The sequence below is a fragment of the Camarhynchus parvulus genome, chromosome 26, assembly GCF_901933205.1.
Source record: "Camarhynchus parvulus chromosome 26, STF_HiC, whole genome shotgun sequence".
Lineage (NCBI taxonomy): Eukaryota > Metazoa > Chordata > Aves > Passeriformes > Thraupidae > Camarhynchus > Camarhynchus parvulus.
The window spans coordinates 1,075,709-1,099,068 of record NC_044596.1 but is presented as its reverse complement, the minus strand read 5'-3'; the positions used below and the strand labels follow the sequence as shown (position 1 = coordinate 1,099,068).

The window sequence follows — 23,360 nt, the reverse complement described above, 5'->3', positions numbered from 1 at the left end:
CTGTGCGGATCCCTCCGCGCATGTAAACACAACGCCGGCAGCGCCGGCAGCCCCGCGCGGGGGCGGGACGGACCGGCCGGGCCGCGGGGGCACGGCGGGCGGGGAGCGCGGCCCGGGGCCTCCCCGAACCAGCGGTGCTGGGGGAGGGCGGCCGCAGCGCGCCGGGGGCGGGGGCCGCGCACAAAGGCGACGGGAGCAGGGGGCGCGAGGTTGCGGCCCGGCGGGGCGGGGGGCACCGGGAGGGACCCCCAGCGGCCGCGGTGAGCGGCGCTCTCTGGGCTTCGCTCTCCGCCGGGGCCCGGTAGCGGACGTGGGATCGGCGCCGCGCGGGCCAGGCCGCGCTCCAGAGGAGCCGCCGCTGCCTGGTCCCCCCGCCCCCAACGGGCCCTCCCCGGTCCGGCCCCGGGCCCCCGCACAAAGGCGCGGGCGGGGCGGGGCAGCCGCGCCCCCTCCCCTGCCCGGGCCGGGCGGACTCTTTTCCCAGCCCCGGCCCCCCCGCGGACGCGCACGGAGCGCGGCGGCTCCGGAGATTGTTCGGAGCGCGGAGCGGAGCGGCCGCCCCGGCCGGGCCATGGCCGAGTTCCTGCCCCCGCCCGAGTGCCCCGTCTTCGAGCCCAGCTGGGAGGAGTTCGCCGACCCCTTCGCCTTCATCCACAAGATCCGGCCCATCGCCGAGCAGACCGGCATCTGCAAGGTGCGGCCGCCGCCGGTGAGTGCCCGCATGGCGCCGCCGGGAGCGGCCTTTGTGTGGGGCCCGGCCCGGCTCCCCCCGGCCCGCGGCCGCGCAGGTGACCCCGGGCAGGCGGGGCCGCCCCTCAGAAGTTTCACTGGGCTGGGGCTGAGGGGACCGAAGGAAGCGGCCGCTTCCCCCGCGAAGTGGCTCCTAAGTGTCGGAGCTCCCGGTGGGGGAGTCGCCAGAGCGGCTGTGAAGGGAGCGGGGGCGGGGGGCAGCTGCCCCGGCCGGGCCCGGCCTCTCCCCGGCTCCCGGGGTTGGCCAGGGCCTCGCGCCCGGAGCGGCCCCGCCGAACCCCGGAGGAGGTCCCGGGGTGCTGCCCTCCATGTTGGCATTGTGGCCGTGAGGGGCCCGGGGGATCCGCTCCCCGCAGCCCCCGGCCCCGCCGCGGCCTCCCCGGCCTCGGCGCACTTCTAGCGCAGGGAACTGTTCCTCAAGTTGGACAAGACCAAACTCCGCAGCCGTGAGTTTGGCTGGTGGCTGTGCGAGCTGAAGCCTAGACAGACATGGCCACCATTTTAGAATGCAATCCACAGTGGGAAGTAGTAAGCCTTCATCTTCATCATCGTCATCTCAACCGATGGTGTAGTAAGCTCTAAATTAGGGTATGAATTCTGATTTCCCCTTGTTTGTCGACTCAATTTACTAAGAAATGCTGTGACGATCCTAGAACCACAGTTTTGTGGAGTCAGAATTGTTAGTTTGTTTAAAGGTATGGACACCCGCACTGGTGAGGAGAGGGGCCTCTGGAAGTAAAAATCTAATTAAACAATGTGTGAATCATCTTTATTTTGAGTGAATTGCTCTTCCCCTAAGTGGAGCGTGGTGTGAGTCTTGGGGTGGTGCAGCCAGGTAAGGCAGTTAACATGACGGCAACAACTAGAATGTTAAACAGGCGCTGAGCTTACATCTCCTCCAGCAAGGGGAGAAGCTGACTGAACAGTTTGTAGGCTGAAGTTTTGCGAGTGAGACTTTGACTTCAAAGAAATAATGCTCAGAAACACACACTCCTCGCTTTTGTGTTTTGGTTGTTGCTGGGACTCCTGTTGTGTCCATTCTTTTCCTTCTGAATTAAAATAGGAGTAACTTGCTGAGTTAGTGTCGGAGGTGGCAAAAATGTTTGTAGCAGAGTGAATAATGTGAATCTTGCTGGAGAGGAAGGAAGGTGTTCCAGCTCTCTGGAGGAATAATCCCTGACTGCTGTGTGAAGACCGCTCTTGAATTTGTGTCCTGGTAGAATGTGCCAGGGCTTCTTTTCGTGCAGGGCAGCCAGATGCTCAGAGTTAAAGGGGTAAGATGGTTTTTGTTACAGAGTCACCACTGAAGTTCTGTAGTACTTTTTAGTAGATGTTGTGGGGTTTTAAGTTGCCAAGTTGCCAACAATGTTTCAACAACTGTGACCAGAACTGCTTTTTTTGTTTGGTTGGGTTTCTTCAGGGGGTTATTTTTTTGTTTGTTTGGATGTTTTTGAGGGGGTGTCTTTTTGTTTTAGAAACATCTCATCTGAAAAATCCCATCTTTCTTGGCTGCTTGTGTAAAAAGCCAAAACCTTATCAGAAAGCTGCTTGTAGGAGGTTATCTGTTGGAGATCATAAATCAATAGCCCTCCAAAGGACTGAATTACTCATTGCAACTGCATTTTCAGCCGTTCTCCTCTTCCCGAAGGGGCAGGTATTGCAGCAGATATTACACCAGGTGCTGTGCCTGCCTGGCCGTGTGATCAGCTCTTTGAGCGTATTTAGAAGCAGGATGAAAATAGTTGGAGCTGCTGAGGGCTGAGCACGGGTGGTTCTGTGGAGCCTGGCTTTGGGAGAGCTGAGCTCCCATTGCTGTATCTTCCCTGGATAATGCCTGGGGTGACTTGTGAAGTGCGTGGTTGGTTCAGCGGCCTGGAGCATAGAGGGAGCTCTTCCAAAGCGACCAGAAAACCCTTTAAGTTGACGTAGTTCCTGGCCTTCCCCCTGCGATCAGGAGCCGCAGTGAATATTCAGTTATTGTTCTTTTTGGTGTAATCGAGGGGTCTGTAGTACCGTGAGCTACAGACTGCACTGCCCTCTGCACAGCAGCGTGTGTGTTCCAGCTGGATGCCTTGTTTGGTGATGGCTGGGCTTTGGAATCTTCCTGCATCCCAGGGAATCTCTTGACGGCGTGCGCAGTCTGGTTACGTGCCGGGAAGCAGGTAGGCAGCACCATGAACTGTCAGGATCTGTGCCGAGAGAGGAATTGAAAATTTGATGGTTGGGCTGGCATTATTTTAGCTTAAACTCTGCTGTATAGTTATAGCAGATGCGTTTGTGTTTCTGTATATGAGTAGCAGTATGGAGTAATGTTGTGTGAGGCTGGTGGTGCCCAGCTGTAGCTTCCCCACTTATTTATGAACAAGTCCTTGCTCCAGAGCTGGCTTTGATGCTCCAGCACCTGAGCATGCACAAGAGAGCTGCCTGGGCTTTGAAGGACCAGCAGCAGGGCTTTCTCTGGTCCCTTTCTGCTGGCATTAGCTGGGAAGCAGGTGGGCCCGGAGAAAACCACAACTGCAGTGACTTTTGTGTAGCAGCTTTGGAGGACAGTGACCCGTTTAGTGAGGAGCTATCGTGGTAGCTGATGTGCAGAAGACATCTGGGTGGAAGACAGAGGATTCTGGGTGGTCACTGCATGTTCACAAGATGAAAGAATGTCCAGGAACATAACAGGAGGTGCGATTTCTGCATGGCAGTATCCAGTTGAGTGCTCAAAAGGAGTTTTCTTCCCCTTCATTCCAGTTCAGTTTGTTCCAGCCATCCCCAGTGACTGAGTTTTGCTCTCATTTGGGGTTCTGAGGTGCTGCAGTGAGTGGTGGAGGGTGCAGCAATAACCAGCTCACTGGCACTGCTCTCTGTGGCTTTTTGTCAGCAGTGTGGGGTGTGAGTAGAGAGCCCCATTGGCAGCAGAGTGCTTGGATGGGGGTTGTTCCTGGTAGTTAATGAGCTGTATAAAATAGAGATTTAAATTTGAGTCTGTTGCGGATCTGCGGGGGAAGGGGCAGCTGGATGCAGGAAAGTGGGTGGGGTACAACTTGCTTGCAGTCCATCATGTGCCATTTTGTTGTTAGAATTTTCTTCTATGAACCAAAACCATCTTTCGTTAGCATTTCTCCATTTAAGCAGTATCTGATAGTTTGGAATAAACTAAGTTTACTCCAAAACTTGGCATGTCAAGTGGTGGACTTATATTCTAGAAGCTTGTGGTAGCTCTGCAAATCAGTGGGGGCATATAGGGGGTCAAATGAAGAACTGCTTGAGAATGGAATTGTTCATCAAGGTAGGTAGTTAATAGTAATTAATGGAAGCAAACAGTCTCACAAAAGTGAAGCTTAGCTTCAAGAGTTAATGGTAACTTGTGGAGCAGGAGTGGTATCAAATGTTCCAAGCCTTTCTTGAAGATGGACTCTTCCTTCACTTCATTGCATCGTTGCTTTGCTGCTATGAAGAAATAATAAATAATGATTACTTAAGCCTTACTTAACATATAAATGCTTTTCAAAATACACAGTATTGTACAATGTACTAGAAACATCCTCACTTTCCCAAAGCCAAGCATGAAAATTGAGAACATCCAGGCTAAATTTCATTGCTTTAAATAATGTGAATATGGAGAAGTACTGTTAAGGCTTCCAAGTAACTTAAACCAAGCACTTAAAGATTAGAAAGTCTGTATTAGCAGAACTGGAAATTTGAAGGAATTGACGCTGGAGTTATTGAAATTATTGACTGTCAGTTTTCAGTAAATCCTGGAATACTGGCGAACTTGAGAATGGGGAAAATTAATTTCCTTAGTGGTTTAAGTTCTTTGTGGGTGCAAGAGTTGACCCCCTCTAGCTCCAGAGTGGAAGAATGTCTGGAATAGTCCTGGATAGGAACTTGGAGGGTGATAGTGTGGAATACAATTGTATGGACACTCATGTGGTCAAATTAGTTGTTTTTTTTTTCCATGATTCCATGTATTTGTGTGTTATTGTTGTCTATTGTTGTCAAATTAGTTTTATTTTTTTCCATGATTCCATGTATTTGTGTGTTATTGTTTTCTGAGATCTAGAAATTGTGATCAGTATTCTAATTAGAGAAATTACTATTGTGCAAAATTAATACACCAAATCACAAATTATTTCAACTGCTAATGATTGTTTATAATGAAGGATCCCTTTCTAATGGTGTCTCATAACCTCAAGCCACAGGTATGTAATTTTCCTTACAAGTCTAGAAGAGCAAAAGCTGTGATTCTGAATGGAGTTATGATGGTGGCTCATTGCTTTAGAGGGATCCCAGTTGCCCAATAAACAGTGGATATTATGAAACAGTAATCACTGAAGTAGGATTCAATGAGAAGGTTTACCTTTGGAACAAAGGAGCATAGAGCATCTTAGAGGAGGAAGGAGTATAGAAAAATAACTGTGGATCTCTGTGGAGAGCAGTGTAATGGTGAAATGGGAGCTCTGGATAAGCCAGTGCATGCAGCTCTGCAGTTCCTCAGTGAGAAATGGGGGGATTTTACCTCCGTGGCAGCACAAGAGTAGAAAATTTTGCATTCAGGATCTCACACTCATTGGAGGACTTTAAAAAGATTTGACAACTGGAGAGGACACATAGAAGCATCAGAAAAGTTTGGCACGTGAAGTAATGGATTTTGAAGTATTCAACCTTAGCAGAGCCTGAGTGGTGAAACTTAAAGGCTTGGGAGAAATGGACCTCCTCCTCCTAGGACATGTTTTGAGGAGCAACATTGATTTAAATGCTGTTTAGACCTCTTAAGGTCTGTTTAGGCTTCTCATTCAGCTGGTTGCTTGATTTATTTTCTTTTTATGGAGAAAAAGAAAACATAAAACAAAAAACCAGTTCAGTTTTGGAGCAGCTTGCCTGAGAGTTCTGGCAATCTAGTCCTGGAGCCATAAAACAAACCACCACTAAAACAGGAATTAATGCAGAGAATTGTGATACTTTGTCTGAAACAGGGAGTTGATGGTGATGATCCTTCAGATTTGATAATACACAGAGGCTCAGTCAGTTGATTTTATCAAAAAGAAAACACAGAGATAACTCAATTACAACATGTAAGTGAGCTTCAGTGGAAGAAACCAGAGGTGCTGCCACATCTGTCAGTCCTGGCGAGCTGAGCCTGAGCCCCTGGTCCTGCTGAGCAGGGGCCAGGCTCAGGTGAGTAAGGAAACAGGGCATTTCTGACTGAGAGAGGATCAGCTGGAAGGGGAAAGTGGAAAGTGGTGGATCTGCCACTTTTGGGAATTTTGGGATCAAGAATGAATGAGGTTTTGGGAGGGGAAAAGATATTTTAGTGCTGAGGTTCCTGTTCCCCTGCTGTCAGTTCATGTGAAGAAAAACAGATTCGCTAACAAAGGTCATTATGAAATGTTGGCTTTAAATGAGGAACTTGTCATATTCATCACAGGGGTTGTGTTGTGGAATCAGGTACATTCAGAGTAGGTTATTTACTGATCTCTAATTAGCAAGAAAATATGCCAAAGAATAATTATTTTTAGTTTATTATTTATTTTACTAATGGCAGTGGCCATGCACAAGGCTGCTGTGGTCACCATGAGTGGTTTCTGCTCTTCAGAAACACTGAAACATTGGGGTAGGCTTAAAAAACAATGAGAATTTCCTTTCCTTGCCTCAGTTTCTTTCAGTGAGGGATTTTCAACACACACTCTTCAGCTCATTGAAAATTTAAGATGAAACTATTTAGTCCAGAACTTTCCATGTGGGGCAAGAATAACATAAACAAAAAATGACAGAAATTCTATCTAATTTAAGATAGCTAATAGCTGAAAATGGAGTTTAAAACTAAACATGGCTTCCCTTGCCCAGAAATGAAACAAAAGCTGTCAATGGATGGAAGCAAACCATGCCATGTATCCATCAGGATGTGCTTCCTCTCAATCCCAGGAGATTGGGTTGTGTCTGAGATATGCTGGGGGAGAATGCTGTGTCCATGTCCAGAGACCAGGCTGTGTTTTTAGAAGTCAAGAAGAACTTGTGAGATCTTCCAGCCTGCTGCCCTTAGGAGTGCCTGAGTGAAAGGTATTCCTGGAGCAGGTGCTTTACTCGGGTGGTGAATTTGAGCAGCTGGAAAGGGAGGATGTTTTGGAGAGCCAGGGCAGTGGATGATGGGAGCTGCAGGGAATCCCTGGGCAGCCAAGGCTGTGCAGCTGCTCATGGCTGAGGCTGGTGGAGTTGTCCATAGCTGTGGTGGCTGTGAAATTCAGGTCTTTTCCTAATCTGAATTACACTGGCAGTGAAATTGAGGTTTGAAAGCTGCCAGTTAGAGCTGTGAAGAGGGTTTGGACTCATTACAAGGGCTGTAATGGGACAGCCCAAGGAACAGAGTGCACTGTCCCTGCCGGTCGCACACTCTGGGAGTGTACTGGGGATCAGAGCAAAAGTGTGTCCATGTGAGGGGAGGTGGCAGCAGCTCTTGGGGTCTGGTGCCCTCACATACCCGCAGCTGGGTCTGGTCTGATGGATGCTCTGTTTCAGGGTCTTGGTCAGTGCTCTGAAGTGAATCAGGGGTCTGGCATTTGCTGATGGACCCCGTCCATCCCCAGCTGTACCTGCAGTGCTGCTGGTACACTGATGGTGTATCTGTTCCTTGCCTGCAGGTGCCTCCATGGAGAGGAGCCTGACATCTCCTGTGTGTGAGCCCAGCTGCCTGTTGTGTTTAGAGGCTCAAACCCTGCGTGTATTTTCTATCCTCTTTGCCTTTGGGTCCCAAGGAGCAGCTTGCCCTGACACTTGAGAATCATCTCCAGCTTACCTGAACCTTTATTTCTCTCCAGTTGTGGAGCTGGCACAGAAACACTGGGATCTAGAGGGGTGATTCCCACTGTACAATCATTTTCATTTGCTGTGGTTCTCAGATTGGAAGGATCTGTGTTTGGGCCTGTTCTCCCTTGCTAGTCTGCAATACATAGCAGAGCCCAATTTTGTCTCAAATAAGAAATAATCTACCAGCTCCTTTTTGGAGGGTTCTGTACATGAGGTGGGTTAGTGCACCCAGGGTCCCTTACTGGCAAAGAGGAATTCAGGGGGTTTGGTGAAAAAATCTGCACCATTCAAAATGACCAAGGAAGGACTGTTCATCACAAACTGGGTTAGCTGATGATTGGAGTTTCCAATTGATGTCAGCCTTTAACAGGGTCACAGAGGGATTAGTTCCCGTTAGACAGGAGCTTTGTGGCTGACCCACTGCCGGGTGATAATGGGTTTGTGTGGATTCTGCCATCTGAGCTCCAAGTGTGTTTTTAATGTAGGCATAAAACCAGGAGGCTGAAAGGGACCTCCTGAGTCACTGAGTGTGCTCCTTTCCTCTCAGAGGCAGCAATCATGGAACACCTTTGCCAAGGCGAGATCATAGATGTGGGAACAAAGAATGTAGGTCAGGCTCACAGGGTGGGCATCCCAGGAAGGGGGGAATTGCAGTTTACTGAATGAATGTGTTTCTCTGGCAAGAATTGCTAAGATATTCCTTTGGATCTTACTATGAGCTGCTGTCTAGCAAAATAATGAAAGAGCTGTCTTTTTTTTTGTGTCTGACATGGGAGAGACTGCAAGTAAAATGCTACTTGCAGTTTTCAAAAGATGTTGAAAAAATATAAGAGACTTCAGAAAAAAGCCCAAGGAAAAAAACCCTTTTATTTGCAGGACTGGAAAGCTGGCTCTGCAAAGAGAAGGAAAAAGGTATTTGTTTATTGAAAAATGTCTTGAAACATTTCTTCCGGGAAGGATTCAGGAATAGCTGCTTTGGCAGCCAGCAGATGAGGGATTTGGTTATAAAGGACATGAGGATAAGGGAGGAAGAAAAGCTGAAGCCAACCAACTTGTAGAACAGCTTAGCAGGGAGGCAGGTAATTTCTCGTTCACTTGAATTCATAGGGGTGGGGGTGGTTAAATTTTAATTAGTGAGTTTGGGTGAGGTGCAGGTTTGCCAGCTGAAATGCAGTGCTCTGAAGCCTGACATCCCTGGAACAGCTCAGTTGGGAGCTGGAATATGGAAATCACAGAAATAATTCTGCTGACCATTTGTAGTTCACATTACTGCTTGAAATATTAATGTGATCCTTAGAGCGTGCCTTCTGCATGGCTGGATTTGTCCCTCAAGTTTATAGAAGAGGTTGGAATTTTGAAGTCAGTCAGTCAGTCTCATTTTTTTCTGGATTTGATGGCAAGTTTATAACAATTGCAGGCCAAGGTAGGCACAGGATTTTGTTTGTCCCTTGTAGGCTTATAACAGTCAGGGATGGACAAGAGAGCACAATAGAGTAATTTCAAATGTGGAGTCCTGGTGGAGTAAGAACTCCTGATTTTTTTTAGGAAATTGATGTCTTCTTGCTCTCTGTATATACTTAATTTTAATGCTCAGCATGGCTGTTGGAAGACACTTCAAATTGAACTTCTTACACTTTTAAAATTAATTTTTTAAAGCAGGAGAATCCAAACCAGTTCCTTTGAGGAGCTGTATGGAGAGGGCAAGTCTTACTGATTCCCGGGAAGAGAGCCTGGAGAGTTGGGGGTGGGGGCTGGTCTCTTCCCCAGCAAAGCTGCTCGTGTGGCTCAGCAGCTTGGCAAGTGAATCCTGCACAATAAAGCTCCCTCTCGTGGTGCTGCTGCCTTTCCAAGTGCATAAAGGCATTTCTGTCTCACAGAAATGTCTTTTCATGGGCCTGCAAGTGAACATCGCATTTGGCTTGGTAACTTGTGCTTCAAAATGTGTCCAAGATTTTTATTGAGTAAATAATACACTTACTAAAGAAGAGTTGAAAGTATCTTGTTTAGGACTTGAGGAGCTTGCCATACTGTGGAATAGAGAAAGATAAATATTAGCTTTATTTGTTGTATCAACTTTGAGTAGTTTGGATGCTCCAAAATAAACTTGTTGTGACTTTAAATGACTCAGTGACAGTCAGGATTGACTGTCTGCTATACCTGCTGTCATTTCTCCAGATGGTGAATGGCTGTGGGTCTGCAGCAGTGTTATCTGACACAGTTTGTGTGCAGTGGGATGTGCTGTAGTGTGTTTGTAAAGCCAGGAGTGGTTTTATAATAATCTAATGTGATATATTATGTATGGCATCCTTCCTCTCAGCTCTACCTGGACTACTGCAGCCTCACCTCAAGTCCTTGGTGCAGTTTTGAGCACCACAATATAAAAAAGACATTAAACCATTGGAGAGCATCCTAAGGAGGGCCATGACAATGGTGAAAGGTCTGGAGGGGAAGCCTCATGAGGGGCAGCTGAGGTCACTTGGTTTGTTCAGCCTAGAGGAGACCTCACTGGGGTCTTCAACATCCTCCTGAGGGGCAGCAGAGGGACAGGTATTTATCTCTTCCCTCTCATGACAAGTGACAGTATTGGAATAATATCGACAGGACTCACAGGAATGGCTGGAGCTGAGCTGGGAGACGTTTAGGTTGGATGTCAGGAAAAGGTTCTTCCCCAGAGGGTGCTGGGGCACTGAACAGGCTCCCCAGGAAATGGGCACAGCTCCGAGCCTGTCTGAGTTCAAGAAGTGTTTGAACAATGCTCCCAGACACTGGATGGGATTGTTGGGGTGTCTTGCACAAGGCCAGGAGGTGGACTTGATGATCCTGATGGACTTGGTGATCCCTTGCAACTGAACATATTCTATGGTACCTGCTTAAAAACCTCAGAAGCTGGAGTCAATCTGGTGTTCCCTCTTGTTAAGCCAATTTACCATCACCCAGCAGAAACTCTTGCAATGTCTTTCTCCTTGCTGAAAATTAAACACTTTTACGGCTGTTAAATGTTTGATTCTGGCTGATGACCCCATCTGCCTGATAGCTGAAAAGTCACCTTCTGAAAGTGCTCTTGAATAAATGGAGTTCCCAAAGCTTGTCTTTGAGAAACAGCTGATGTGCCATCAGGGCGTCTTGGTGTGTGCCTTGGTCATTCAGTCATTAGTAAACTTCAGAACTGCAGGAGTAGGAAATGCCTGTTGTGGCAGCTTGTGTTGTCTGGAGTCATGTTACTCTTCCAACACAGTAGGTGACTGGTGCTTTGCCAGAGCCAGTGTCTTTGGCCAAACAGGAAAGGCTGTCCCCAAACATGCATCAGTCAGTAATAAATAGACACATGGAGATCATGGAGATAATCAGCTAATTCTGGAGCAGGATGTTTCGGGTGCCAGGCTGTGAACAAGGTGTTTCTGTAAGATCATGCATATAAACTTCTTCATTTGCTTCCATAAGCAGAGGGGACTAGCCTGCTCTGTGCTGTCTGACTTGGACCGGATCTGTGTCTGCCCTAGGCACCCTTGGAGCTGGATTTCTTTAGTCTGAGCATGAGCTAGAGCCTGTAGGAGCAGGTAGATCCTGTTCCGCCTGTTGTGCCCAGTGGCATGCAGGCTTTCCTCTGGGCTCTGCCCAGAGCAGCAGCCTGTGCCAGCAGACATGTGGCCTGACCAGAAATCTCCTGTGCTGTGCCCTCCCTTACTTGGCTTCCCTGATGTGTTGCCAGTGCAGTAACTGCAGGTGGTGACCCTGAAGTGCAGCCTAGAGTGGTGACAGTTTCAGACGTGGTGTCATTGCCCACATGAGCTGAATTCTTGCCTCTGTTCTTCTTATTCCTGATTCTTGTCCCTTGCAGAGCCTTGTTAGAGGGTCTGGTTTGGGGTAATGCACAGTCCACCTGGGAACAGCCTTGGTTTACTGCTTAGCAAAGCCAGAGGCAGCACAGCCCTCTTGGTTTCATTTACACTCAGCCTAAGCAAATCTCCCTACAGTTCTCCCCTGGGCAGGTTAATTCAGTCCCCAGTGTCTCAAGGGTCCCTTGTGTCATTGCCACTGTGTCCCCTCCTGGTTTTGGTGCCTGCCTCCCTGTCTTTGGTACAGAGCAGACTCTGGAGTTGTGACTCATGATGTAACCAGTTGGTTCAGCTTGAGAGTCAGATTTGTCCTGTTGAAGTACAATACTTCAAATCCTGCCCAGTTGTTCCCAGTTGTACTTCTCATCTTACAGCTTGAGGGCTCTAAATGACTCATCAGACAACAGGATATTAGAAAAGAATGTCAGTTCTCTTCCTCAGACTTGGTGGTTTCATTGCATTTGGTTTTCTGGCATAGAGAATAGGCAGTCAAAGAAGGGTTAGTGTTATTGAGTTTCTCAAGAACACATCTTTGGGCACCAGGCAGTCTTGGGGTTCAAAGCAGGAAAATAATCAAGAAATGTGTCCCACTGGTCAAGAATTGAGTATATTCTCTGGATAATTTGTCATCCTGACCCCCTACCATTGTCAAATTTCCAAAAATTCCAATTGGAGTTGTCAAGTTGTGATGTGCTGCAAGTGCCTTGCAGGATCAGAAAACTTCTATTACCAATTTTGAGGTCTGGATTAATCAATGCAAGCTTGGTAAAAATTATGGATTGGTGGCTCTCTTTGCTCTTCAGCTTCTCCGCACTCTTGGTGAATCTTGCTCCTTGTTTGTTTGTAAGATAATTGCTTTGGAAATCATGTATGAATGGTTTTAACTCCAATTTTCATGTTGTCTGTGAATCTAAAATAAAAAATACTGTGTTTATGATGCTGGTCTTACTTCAGTTGCCTCAGTCACCCAATGCTGAAGAAAGGTTTTTGTTTTCCTGAAGCAAAGCTCTGTCTTACTCCATTGTCAGTAGCTCACTTGTGCATTTTCTTCATTCTGTAATTAGTGATGATAAGATAACTTTATATGTAATAAATTCCTGTCAAGTTTAAATCAAATCTAATTTAGTTGTGTGAAGTTGTGTATTGCCAAACCAAGAGTGTGCAGTAGTTGTCAGAGATCTAAAAGATAAAACAGCTTTATAGTTTTGTTTATAAATAACACTTCAGTTGCAGGTACTTTATCATAGTAATAATAATCTTTTTTAAATTGGTCATATTCCAGCTCTTCCTGAATGTTTGCAGCCAAAGAAATTGTTAAGCATTGGCACAGGCTGCCCAGAGCAATGGTGGAGTCACCATCCCTGGAAGCGTTGGAAAGATGTGTGGATGTGGCGCTTGGGGATGTGGGTTAGGGGTGATTGTGGTGGTGGTGCTGGGTTAAAAGCTGGACTCAGTGATCTTAAAGGGCTTTATCAGCCTTAATGATTCCATGGTGCTGTGGAGGCTTACAATGCAGGACAGATCTTCAGTTCCAAAATGTATCTGATTTTGTGGTTCCATTGTCTATTTTTGAGGCACAGTGAGGTGTTCTGAGCGGTAGACAATGGCACTCACTCCAGGTGTCTCACCATTGCTGCTGACTTGTTCTGGTGAGGGGATTTGGGTGCCAGCGCAGCCCGGGCTCCCTGACAGGTCGGGCTGGGACTGCCGAGCCCCGTCCGCACCAAGTTCCGTGTTTTGGTGGGGCTGAGGAGGCTCTGGAGGCCATGGGGGCCTCTTCATGCCTTGGGCTCCCCTGGCTTTTGACTGTCACAGAAACTCCTTTCCTTTTCCTGCTCTTTTGATGGAACCCTTCTGTTTTCCAGGACTGGCAGCCTCCATTTGCGTGCGATGTGGACAAGCTTCACTTCACACCGAGGATCCAGAGGCTCAATGAACTGGAGGTAAACTGGAAAGCTGAGCAGTACTTCTGCTCCCAAATGTGTCTATGCATTTTTGGGAGGTGATGTTTGCCAGAGTTGGCCATGAGCTGACAGCACTTTGGACCATAAACAGCAATTTTTAATTAGCACGGAAATTCATCTGTTTGAGAACCTGGTTAGAAACATTCCAGGCATAAAAGTAATGTTAATGCTCATTTAAGGAACATAATATAGGCCTTTTCCACACAGGTGCTTCCGAGTAGTTAAACTGTCTAGGGCCACAGATCTATGTCTGTATTTTGTACTCATACAGCATCTTTCAAAAGGAAAAGAGATGAAACACTTGGAGTGCTTTAAAAATAGCCAGCCTTTTGGAAGAAACAATTGCAAAATCTGGATTCAGTTTGTGGAAATTTGCTGTTCACAAGCACTTTCATTCACTGCTTCAATGAATTGACACTAAAGGGGAGTATGAGGAGTCCTGGTTGGCTCAGTGCTGGTACCATTTGGGATGATGGTGACTATGCCTGATTGTTCTCCTGATTCTTGGTTTTTAAAGCCCTGACGTGGTCGTGTGAAGTGCTGGGGAAGGGCTCAGCTGCTGGCTTGGAATGCTAAGGGGGTGATTTGTGTGACCACAAGCTGTTCAGAGCTCCCTGGAGTTTTCAGACAAGCTAATCTGTACAGACGTGGCCAGTTTTTACCTTAAGGTTAGAAAATGTGCTGAAAATAAAATATGTCAAAATTTGAGTGACTGCTCTTACATAGCAACAGTGCAGTGATCTAACTGTGGTAATTGCTGTGCAACCAGCCAGACTTTCCCTGCCCTGACCCATTTGTATCTTTAGAAGTGAAACAAATGCAGTTGTGAGTGAAAAAGGCTAACAGAAAAAAACTTCAAAAATTAAAAAAAAAACTGATTTATTTTTTGCTTATTGCAAATAAACCAAATAATAATAAACTATTGCAATGATTAATGTAGTAAATGCAATAAATCCTGACAATGTAGCTGGTTTGGGGAGCTTTTAGCAGTAATAACTTACTGTTTGGCTGTTCTCCCAAAGTATTTTTCTCAATGCAGTAAAAGGTAACAAAAAGTGACTCAAGGAAAGATACAAATACCATCAATGGTATCTGCATGGAATTTATTTTTCTTCAAATAATGAGAGGGAAAAATGCAAAATTACTCTTGCAGAGGGCAAAGCTGGGCAAGCAGCTCCAGCTGCAGTGCTGTAAACCTTATACAAAACCTACGTTGCTTTTAGCATGCAGTTCACTTGTTTGGTTGGTTGTTTTCAGGCCCAAACTCGTGTAAAGCTGAATTTTCTGGACCAGATTGCAAAGTTTTGGGAGCTTCAAGGATGCACACTGAAAATTCCACATGTGGAGAGGAAGATCTTGGATTTATTTCAGCTTAACAGAGTAAGACCATGATGAAAAACTATCCTGAAGAGCTGCTGTGTTACCTCAGTTCCTGGGATGGTATCACAGCGGGTCAGGGGAGGTTTTGGGGTATATCTAAGCTGAAAAAAGTATTGCTTTGTTTAAGCTAACATAGCTAATGGGGCAGTAAGAGTGAGAACACATTATCAGGGAAAGACTGTAAGTAATACATTATCATGGAAGTTTTCCTGTGAGCTGGGAGATCACCTTAAATTTACAGCTCTTCTTTAAAACTGAGCTTGGGTATGCTGGTCAAGAATAAACTTAAACTTAATTGGAGAAAGTTCCTGAACAATGACAAAAGTGAGAGAAAAAAAATTTCCATTAGAAATACGGAAGAAAAAAAATCAAATTACTTTTAGGATGAAACTTGTTAAACTTGTGGAGAAGTTCGTGTATACTGATAGTAAGAGATGGGATTCTACAACAGGATACATTCTTTCTCTTTTTTTATGTTTAGGGCAGTTTTTATTGGGAATTTTAAAGGTTATTTTACAGAGCTTGTTCCAGTGAAAAGAACTGAGTGTCCTGTGCTAGAAAGTTGTGTTGGGATACAAAGTGACAAATTGCAGCCAAATAATTTCTCAGAGTAGGCTGAGTGCACATGGAACACAGGTGCTGACTTCTTTGTAAAGTAATTCAACAGGTCTGTAATTCCTGAATTACAGGAATATATTACAGGAATTACAGGTTATATGTTACATATTCCAGTTATTGCCTTAAAACAACTTTGATGTCGAGTTTTTTAAATCTATATTTTTGTTGTTTAAAATGTCAGTTGGAATGTTGTCCTGCCTTTTTCCTTGAACACCGGTAGTTTTACCATTAAATATGTGACTATTTTATTTTCACTTTTTAGCTAGTTGCAGAACAAGGAGGATTTGATGTGGTTTGCAAGGAGAGAAAATGGACCAAAATAGCCACGAGGATGGGCTTTGCTCCTGGCAAAGCCGTGGGCTCACACATCCGCGCGCATTACGAGCGAATTCTCTACCCCTACAACTTGTTCCAGTCAGGGGCGAGTCTCTTGGTAAGCTGTGCTGAAAGCAGCTGCTCAGTTCATGTAGCAGCCTCTCTGGGAGAGTTCTCTTGGTTTCTGGAATGTTTGTGAAGCTGCATTTTGTCCTGGTGTCATGCAGGTGACCAGATGCTGTGCTCAGCACTTCAGGAAGCCACGGTCAAACTTCTCATTAGAAGTTAAGTTTTTAGCATTAGTCCTCCCAGGTAGCCTCTGGCTCCTGTTTCCAGCAGTATCTGTTGGTATTCTCTCTCTGAGTTTACCAAAGCCTCATGATAAGGGACGTTCCTGTAATGATTTCTGTAAGGCCGAGTACTGCTACATTCATGGACCATTCCAGGTCCATCTCTCTGCCACAAGTGCTGTGGGCCTGAGTGGGCACATGCCTAGAGTGACTCAGGGACTGTGCCAAGCCATGGCAGGGTTGCACGTTCACTAAGGGGGACAAGTTGCAGAAAGCTTCCTGGCTGCTGTAGTGATGTTAACAGCGTTACTTAGGATATTTTTCAAGCTTGAATCTTCATCCTTCCTAGTCATCAATCTTTGATTTGGCCATTAAACCATAATTGAGGGTTGATTGAGAGTGGAGGCCACATAATCTCTAATGAGGAATAGGTCTGATCTTTTAGAGCAGCAGTCATTTATTTGGAAAACCAAAATTGGTTACAGTTGCCAACATCCGTTTTTATTTCTTTGAAATGCTCTTGTCGTGATGATCTTTCAAAGACAGGAGTGCTGACCTTTTTTAAGCAATAAATGCCCTAATCCTGTTACAAGCAATATCTCTGTGTACAGAAATCAACACAGGCCTTTACACAAAGCTACCAAAATGAGGAAGGGATTTGATGTAAGTCCAGAGAAGTTAGAATTAGACTTTTTCTGTAGGTAGTGACAATCACTTCTCAGTGAAGAACAGCTAAATTCTGCTGGCTCTTCAGAAAAAGGGGTCTTTTGCAAACAGGATAAGAACAAAATAGAGTTGAAGATAAAAATCTTCATGCTAAGGAAACTGCTGGATCAAAAATAATTTGGCTTCTATCAAACATTCATGTTAAGTAACGGAAAGCAGCACCATTTTCTAAAGGCATTTAATTGAAAACTTGGCATTTATATTAGGTCTGAAAACTGTGATTTCTTTTTGGGTTTTTATTGAGCTTGTGTGTTTGTTACACCTGTCTTTGCTGCCATATTTTTGAGGTGCCATTGCACAGGGAAAGATCTAATTTAAATTGTAAAACAGTGAATATGGTACCATAGTATCCTGGGAATAGAAATTTCCTGAGTGTCTGTCACACAGTTAACACTTACTTCATGGTTTGCTCAGTATTTAACTCTTTTAGAAGAGGAAAAACCTCCTTAGATGAGGACAGGCTTCATTTCAAATGACTTTTCAGGCTCTGTCTTGCAATGAGCACTTGGCATCTGTCCAAACTGATGTGGAGGCAGTTCTAGACAAGTGGTGCATGTAGGGTTAACTTATTTTTTTAGCTCCTCCCCTCCCCAGGCAGTTAAAATATTCCCCTCCTATATGTGGCAGACACAGATTTTTTAATGACCTGAGAGAATTCACAGAAATAAGCTGGATTTAGCTCACTTTTCACTCTAATTGATTTTTTTTCCTGACAGTGTTGTCTTTCAAGTGGGTTTGTTTTACAATACGTTTTTTGAGTACCATGTCAAATGAGATACTTTCTGGCTTCCTTTCACATGTTTTTATTAAGTGGTGCTTACCCAGATTCTTCTTGTGTAGGTGTTTGTTGCTGTGTGTCTGTTCAGTGTTTTCCGGGTAATCTAAGCACCTGAGCTGTGTTTTTGAGAAGCTGTGGCTGTTCAGTGTGACAGCTGTCAGTTGGAGATGTGCTTCCTCCTTCAACAGCCTGTTGAGAGAAGCTCTTCACGCAGCTCTGGTGCTCATCCAGACAAGATTACTGCTTATATTCACTGAGTCTTTTGATTTTTTTTTCTTTATTTGGTAATACTTGAAATAGTCATTGCTTTCTTTCCTGCAAAAGCCAAAAATATGAAATTATGTAGTTTCCACTAATGACTGTGCCATAACTTTAATCTCATCTAGATCTGTGTATAGCATTATCTGTTTGTGTGGCTTCAATACATGTTAAACTGGCTTCAGGAGTTATTTTGACAGATATTCCAGCTGGAGATATTTCTATCTACATGCTGAAATAATGAAACTCTCTGGAGCTGTTCAGAGGGGAATAGACCAGAATAGCATGTTTTCATTAAAGCTCATGTTCAGTCCAAGAGCAAAAATTCCTTAACCCAGCCAGTTTCTAATACCCAAAGCAGCTCTCCACAGGGGGTATTTGTTTTCCTCTTATTTTGAGATTGGACTAGACAGGCCTTGGGTGTCCCCAGAGTAGTTGCAGTGAACCTGTTGGTGCTGGCTCCTGCCACCTGTACCTCTCATTCTCAGCTGTAGTATCTGTGTGTCATCCCAGGGAGTCACACTGAATGCCTAGAGGGACAAGTGCCCCCTGCATGAACTGAGTGTCCAGGATCTTCTGTCAGTGCATCTTCTGTGGTGCATTGCCCAGATGTTTCATGATTTAAAGTGCAGCTATGTTTTGGGGCCCTCGAGGTGGTCTTACTTGTGGTTTTCAGTGAATCCAGCTGACTCAGTAGTTGTGCATCTGGTCTCTTTTCCAAACTAAGGCTTTAGTGACTTTAGTGAGATTCATATTTCCAAAGATTTGTTTGTGCCTCTGATAAAGATATTTCGGTGTAAGACATTTTGTTGCTATAGGACACGAAATAAAACAACGCGGACACACAACTCTCTAAGTTATAAAAAAGGGAAGTTTAATTTCTGACTCTAACATTTATAGATTTCTAAAAGTGACAGTAGGTTAGAGGATGACAGTGCTACCTCTCCAATGACACTGAACAAACTAACAATTTATTAAATTTCTTCTTCTCCATAAAAAAATACAAAACAATAAGTTATTTACATAAATTGTGTGAGAAAGTTTGTTACAAGAATATAAACATTAAAAAGTTTAGAAAAACTTTAAAAAAACAAAGCAACAGACATTTCTCTGGCATCTTCATTGTTCCTGGAGGACAGTGAGCACCTCTGGAGCTTGGTGGGGTTTACCCTCCATGGATGTGTAACGGGTAAACCAGTTGTATTCTGCAAGTACAGGGACCCTGACTGACTGGCTTTTGTGTAAATTACTACCAGTTTAATTACTACTGATAAATGTCTAAACCTGGAGGAGATTAATTGTATCCCTTTCCTCCCCCAATCTTTTGACTTCCTGCAGTCCTTGTGACCATCCCTGCGTTGTCCTTTGTCTGCTAAAGGAGCTGCTCCTTTGTGGCTTCAGCTGAGGGGTTTTCACTCGCTCTCTGTCATTGCTGAGAGTTCAAGGATCATGTGTGCAACCATCTTGTTGGAATATGAGGAGATCATGGTCAGAGTGTGTGAGCTTCTGGGGAATGGTTGATGGAAGCCCAACCTCACCAAAGCCTGGCTGGGATGAGGGAAGAACTGCAGAGATGGCAGCTCTGTCCTTGGTTGGAGCCAATTGATCGTCAGTGCAGGAGTAAAGGAAGGACAAAGCGGTTCTCCTCCTTAGAACTTAACAATTCCAGGTGTTCTCTTGGTACAGCTGGTACTGTGATTAACAGCCATTCCATACCACTGCCTTTGCCTCCGGTCAGAGAGGCACTGGGAAGTGTTTGTGCTTAAATAGGTGGTGAAAAGATCATTATTTAGGAAATGTCTTCTGGTGTTTTTTAAAGAACAGTGAATGCTCTTTTTTGTGGGGTTTGGGTTTTTTTTTTTGTTTGTTTGGGTTTTTTTGTATTTTTTCAGCGTTTTGTGGGTGAGGTTTTTGTTGGTTTTTTGGTTGGTTGTTTTTTGTTTTTTTGTTTTTTGTTTTTGTTTTTTTTTATTGTTTTTGTTGCTGGGGTTTGGGGGTTTTTTAGTTTGGATTTTTGGGGGTGGTTTTCATTTTTTGGGCTTTTTTTGTTTTGTGCGTGTTTTGTTTGGTTGGTTTGGTTTTGGTTTTGGTTTTTTGGGGTTTTTTTTTTGTTTTTTTGTTTTGTTTTGTTTTGGGTTTGTTTGGGCACTGCACTGAAGTGAGGCACAATCTGTTGGTTTTCAAGGTTTTCTTACACTTTTGTTTAGGAAAAGCTGTTTGCCTTCTAGATCTTTGTTTTCAAGGACCATATGTCCTCTATTATCAGAAGCAGTAGAAACTCTTTTTTTTCTTTTTTTCTGATAATTTTGGTTTTCACATGAGGAAATGAATGATTCAAGGACTCAGATTTTATAGAAGTTATTTTCTGTTCTCTCATTTTCAACCTTTTCCCACTCATTTGCTCTTTCTGCTTGTCCATTTTCTGTTCTGAGAAATTGTTATTTTTTGCTATCTTCCACTGATATTGATGTCACATCATCTTCTTTCATTTTTGGTAGATGCCTCATCCATGGAAACATTTAAGGCCAGGTTGGATGGATCTCAACCTTGTCTAGTGGAAGGTGTCCCTGCCATGGGACAGGGTGATCTTTAGGGTCCCTTCCAACCCAAACCCTTCTGCAGTCCTTTGGTTCTGGTTCCAGCAGGAGCTTTAAGGCTCTTGTGAAGAGGCAGCTGCAGTGCTCTGGGGCTCCACACCCAACCTTTGAGCATCAGCCAGGACTCGCTGGTTGTGTGCATGAGCTGCAAGGTTGAGTGGTACTGTGCATTTAATGCTGAAATTAAGTCAGCCATTTGCTTTCAGAATATAAATCTAGATTTTACAAAGTCTAAGACTGGAGGCAGTCTGAAACAAACAGCAGTTCTGGAGGTTTCTTTGGTCAGTATCACAGGCTGTCTGTGGGTGATGGTTAATGACATCCTGCTGCCCTTGACTACTGATACTGCTTTTTTGTTAAATACATAGTTTTTTAGCATAGACTTCACTTCTAAAATAACACTTTTTCCTCCTTTTCCCTGCCCCCTCCTGGCTGTCATTTGTTTCTGAAAGTCTGTTTTCTGTCTATAGAGCATCATCATCCTCACACCACTGCAGTGGTTCTCTCTGTCCTTTACTGCTCTCTCTTGCTGAGAAAATGCTTGTGATGGGAATAGACTAACAGAACTGGGGAAATGTGGATCCAGCAATTTCATGAATTACTTCCTGGCAACATGAGATTTTTTCTGTCTGTAGGATTGTTGTTTACTCATTAAAAACTGTTACATTTTGTCTGCAGTTACTGAGTGTTGTGTGGCTTGACAAACGGGGAATTGTCACTAATTATTCTGTTTCTTGCCAGAGGTATGCACAGTTTTCAGCAGTTAAGTGTATTCATTCAGCAGCTTGAAAGAACTAAAACTGTTCTTGAATATTTTGCCTTCTGCCCTTAATTTAAGCAGCAGTTGTCCTCTCCAAAACATGGAAAGAAGGGAGCTCCTGAAATGTGTGTAGTACAGAGCTGTATTTCAGTTAGGATAGGGATGTTTGATAGGTTGTAATTTACTTTTATATTGCTCTGTATGTTGGCATGACAGCCATCCAACCTTAGGACACTTCAGCAGTTCCAGAGTACTGGTGACCCAGTCTGCAAAGCCCCATCTGCCAGAAGAGTTGGGCTTGGTATTCCGCACAAAAATGTTTGGTGCTCATTAACGCTTAAAGGATGACTTGAGCTTTATTTAAGATCCATTATTGTGGCTATTGCAGCTGTTAAACTGATGAGAAAAAGTAATGTTGTGCCTTGTTCAGATAAGTAATGTTACCACTGTCATACATGCTGTTTATTAACCCAGCACAGGAATTATTAGGACCCTGTCTGTGTTCTTTCCATGAGCCAGGAAATTGTTCTACACTGTTTATATTGCAAGGAGAGGCAGAAACAAAGTAATCAAATTGTCTCTTTAGTGCTTGCAGAAGCCGGATCTGAGCAGTGACACGAAGGACAAGGAGTACAAGCCCCACGACATCCCACAGCGGCAGTCGGTGCCACCCTCGGAGAGCTGCCCACCCGCCCGGCGCGCCGAGCGCCTGACGCCCGAGGTGAGCTGGGGCAGAGGGCACCCTGAGCTGGGCACTGTGTGTGTGTGCGCGTGTGTGTGTGTGTGTGCCTAGGAACAGGTGAGCTGGGGCAGAGGGCACCCTGAGCTGGGCACTCTGTGTGTGTGTGTGTGTGTGTGTGTGTGTGTGTGTGTGTGTGTGTGTGTGTGTGTGTGTGTTTGTGTGTGTGTGTGTGCCTAGGAACAGGTGAGCTGGGGCAGAGGGCACCCTGAGCTGGGCACTCTGTGTGTGTGTGTGTGTGTTTGTGTGTGTGTGTGTGTGTGTGTGTGTGCCTAGGAACAGCTGCTTCACTGTATCAGGGCTACCTAAACATGTAGAGATTGTGAGAAACAACTGCTCACTTTGGAAATTTAAATAGGTTTATTAAACCTTAATAAAAATACAGTAGAAGGACTACATAAGAAAGAAGCTGCAGTGCTGGAAACTGCCCCTCATGGATACCACATGGCCAGTTCATCTTCAAGATGGATGCTCAGTCTTTTTTACCCCTGTGGGTTACATCAGCCAGCCCTGGCCCCTCTCAAAGTCTGTCAGTCAGCTCTTCTTTGCCATTTATCAGTGGAGACTGCTTTCTTGTAACTGGATTGGGGATCAGGTGCTGCCATGCTGCACCCCCTAAGCACCAAGCTTTTCCATTCCCACCTGCCCCAGGTAAGGGACACACTGCAGCCTTCTTTGTACCTGTCCTGGACAGCCCAGGCTGTCTGATGGCAACAATACAGGGGGAAAAGGGGACTATGGGGGGAACAGAGGACATCTAAACTACAATAACATAACTATATTGACTCAATAGTTATATTTTAATTGTGAGAGCCAATCATCTCATTATCCATCCATAACAGAAATCGTAAATAATGGATAAGAATTGTCTGATATTTTACCCAGTGTGTTACTGAGGTTTGGCATTCTGGGAGGCTCTGCTGTGGGGACTGTTGCTGAGGCTGTACAGTAGGGTTATGCTTTCAGCATGATGTAGATACTGTGGGGCTCTTAGACTAGAATACAGGTGACAAATCCTGGAAATGAAGCAGCTTTGATCTGTTGTTCCTCCTCCTTGTTCTCTAAATGTACCAGGAGGTTTCTGTACATCGCTCATGAGTTGAAGCCAGCTATTAGAGCAGGGAAGATTTTGGTTATAACATCAGCATTGTTATAATTCATTTTTCACTCTTGAGTTCTATCAATTTGTATTAATTTACCCTTACAATATAAGATAAAAATGTATACCATCAAGTCAGTGTGGTTTTGTATGATCTTACACGTCTCTAAGAAGCAATGTTTATTTGGATAAGCATGAAATGTATTGGTTATATGTCAATATCTTCTGTGAAGACATATTTTAGGAGATCATGTGTCTCCTTTGTTGCTGGAACACAGCAATGCTTTGGCTCCAGCCTTTCCAGCCTGATGATCCTATCTCCAGAGAGTTCCTATTTCTTTTGTTTGAACAGATGAAGAGTAGAGGAGGATATTCCCAGGAGAGGGTCTGATTAGTGGTGACATCATGAGTTAGGAAGGTCACAGTTTGTTTCAGACTCTTATTAACTCCCATTG

At 44.9% G+C, this 23,360-nt stretch overlaps 1 protein-coding gene across 2 annotated transcripts in view; it reads left to right on the top strand.

Annotated features, from left to right (window-relative positions):
- The first annotated feature begins 207 nt into the window (after positions 1-207).
- KDM5B (lysine demethylase 5B) overlaps positions 208-23,360 on the top strand; it is a 58,916-nt gene continuing 35,763 nt past the window's right edge. For both annotated transcript variants that reach the window (XM_030965572.1, XM_030965571.1), the window contains exons 1-5: positions 208-709; positions 13,247-13,324; positions 14,603-14,725; positions 15,606-15,776; positions 21,654-21,788. In XM_030965572.1, coding sequence (XP_030821432.1) covers positions 572-709; positions 13,247-13,324; positions 14,603-14,725; positions 15,606-15,776; positions 21,654-21,788 — 645 coding nt within the window. In that variant the 5' untranslated portion in view covers positions 208-571. The remainder of the gene's footprint in view (positions 710-13,246; positions 13,325-14,602; positions 14,726-15,605; positions 15,777-21,653; positions 21,789-23,360) is intronic.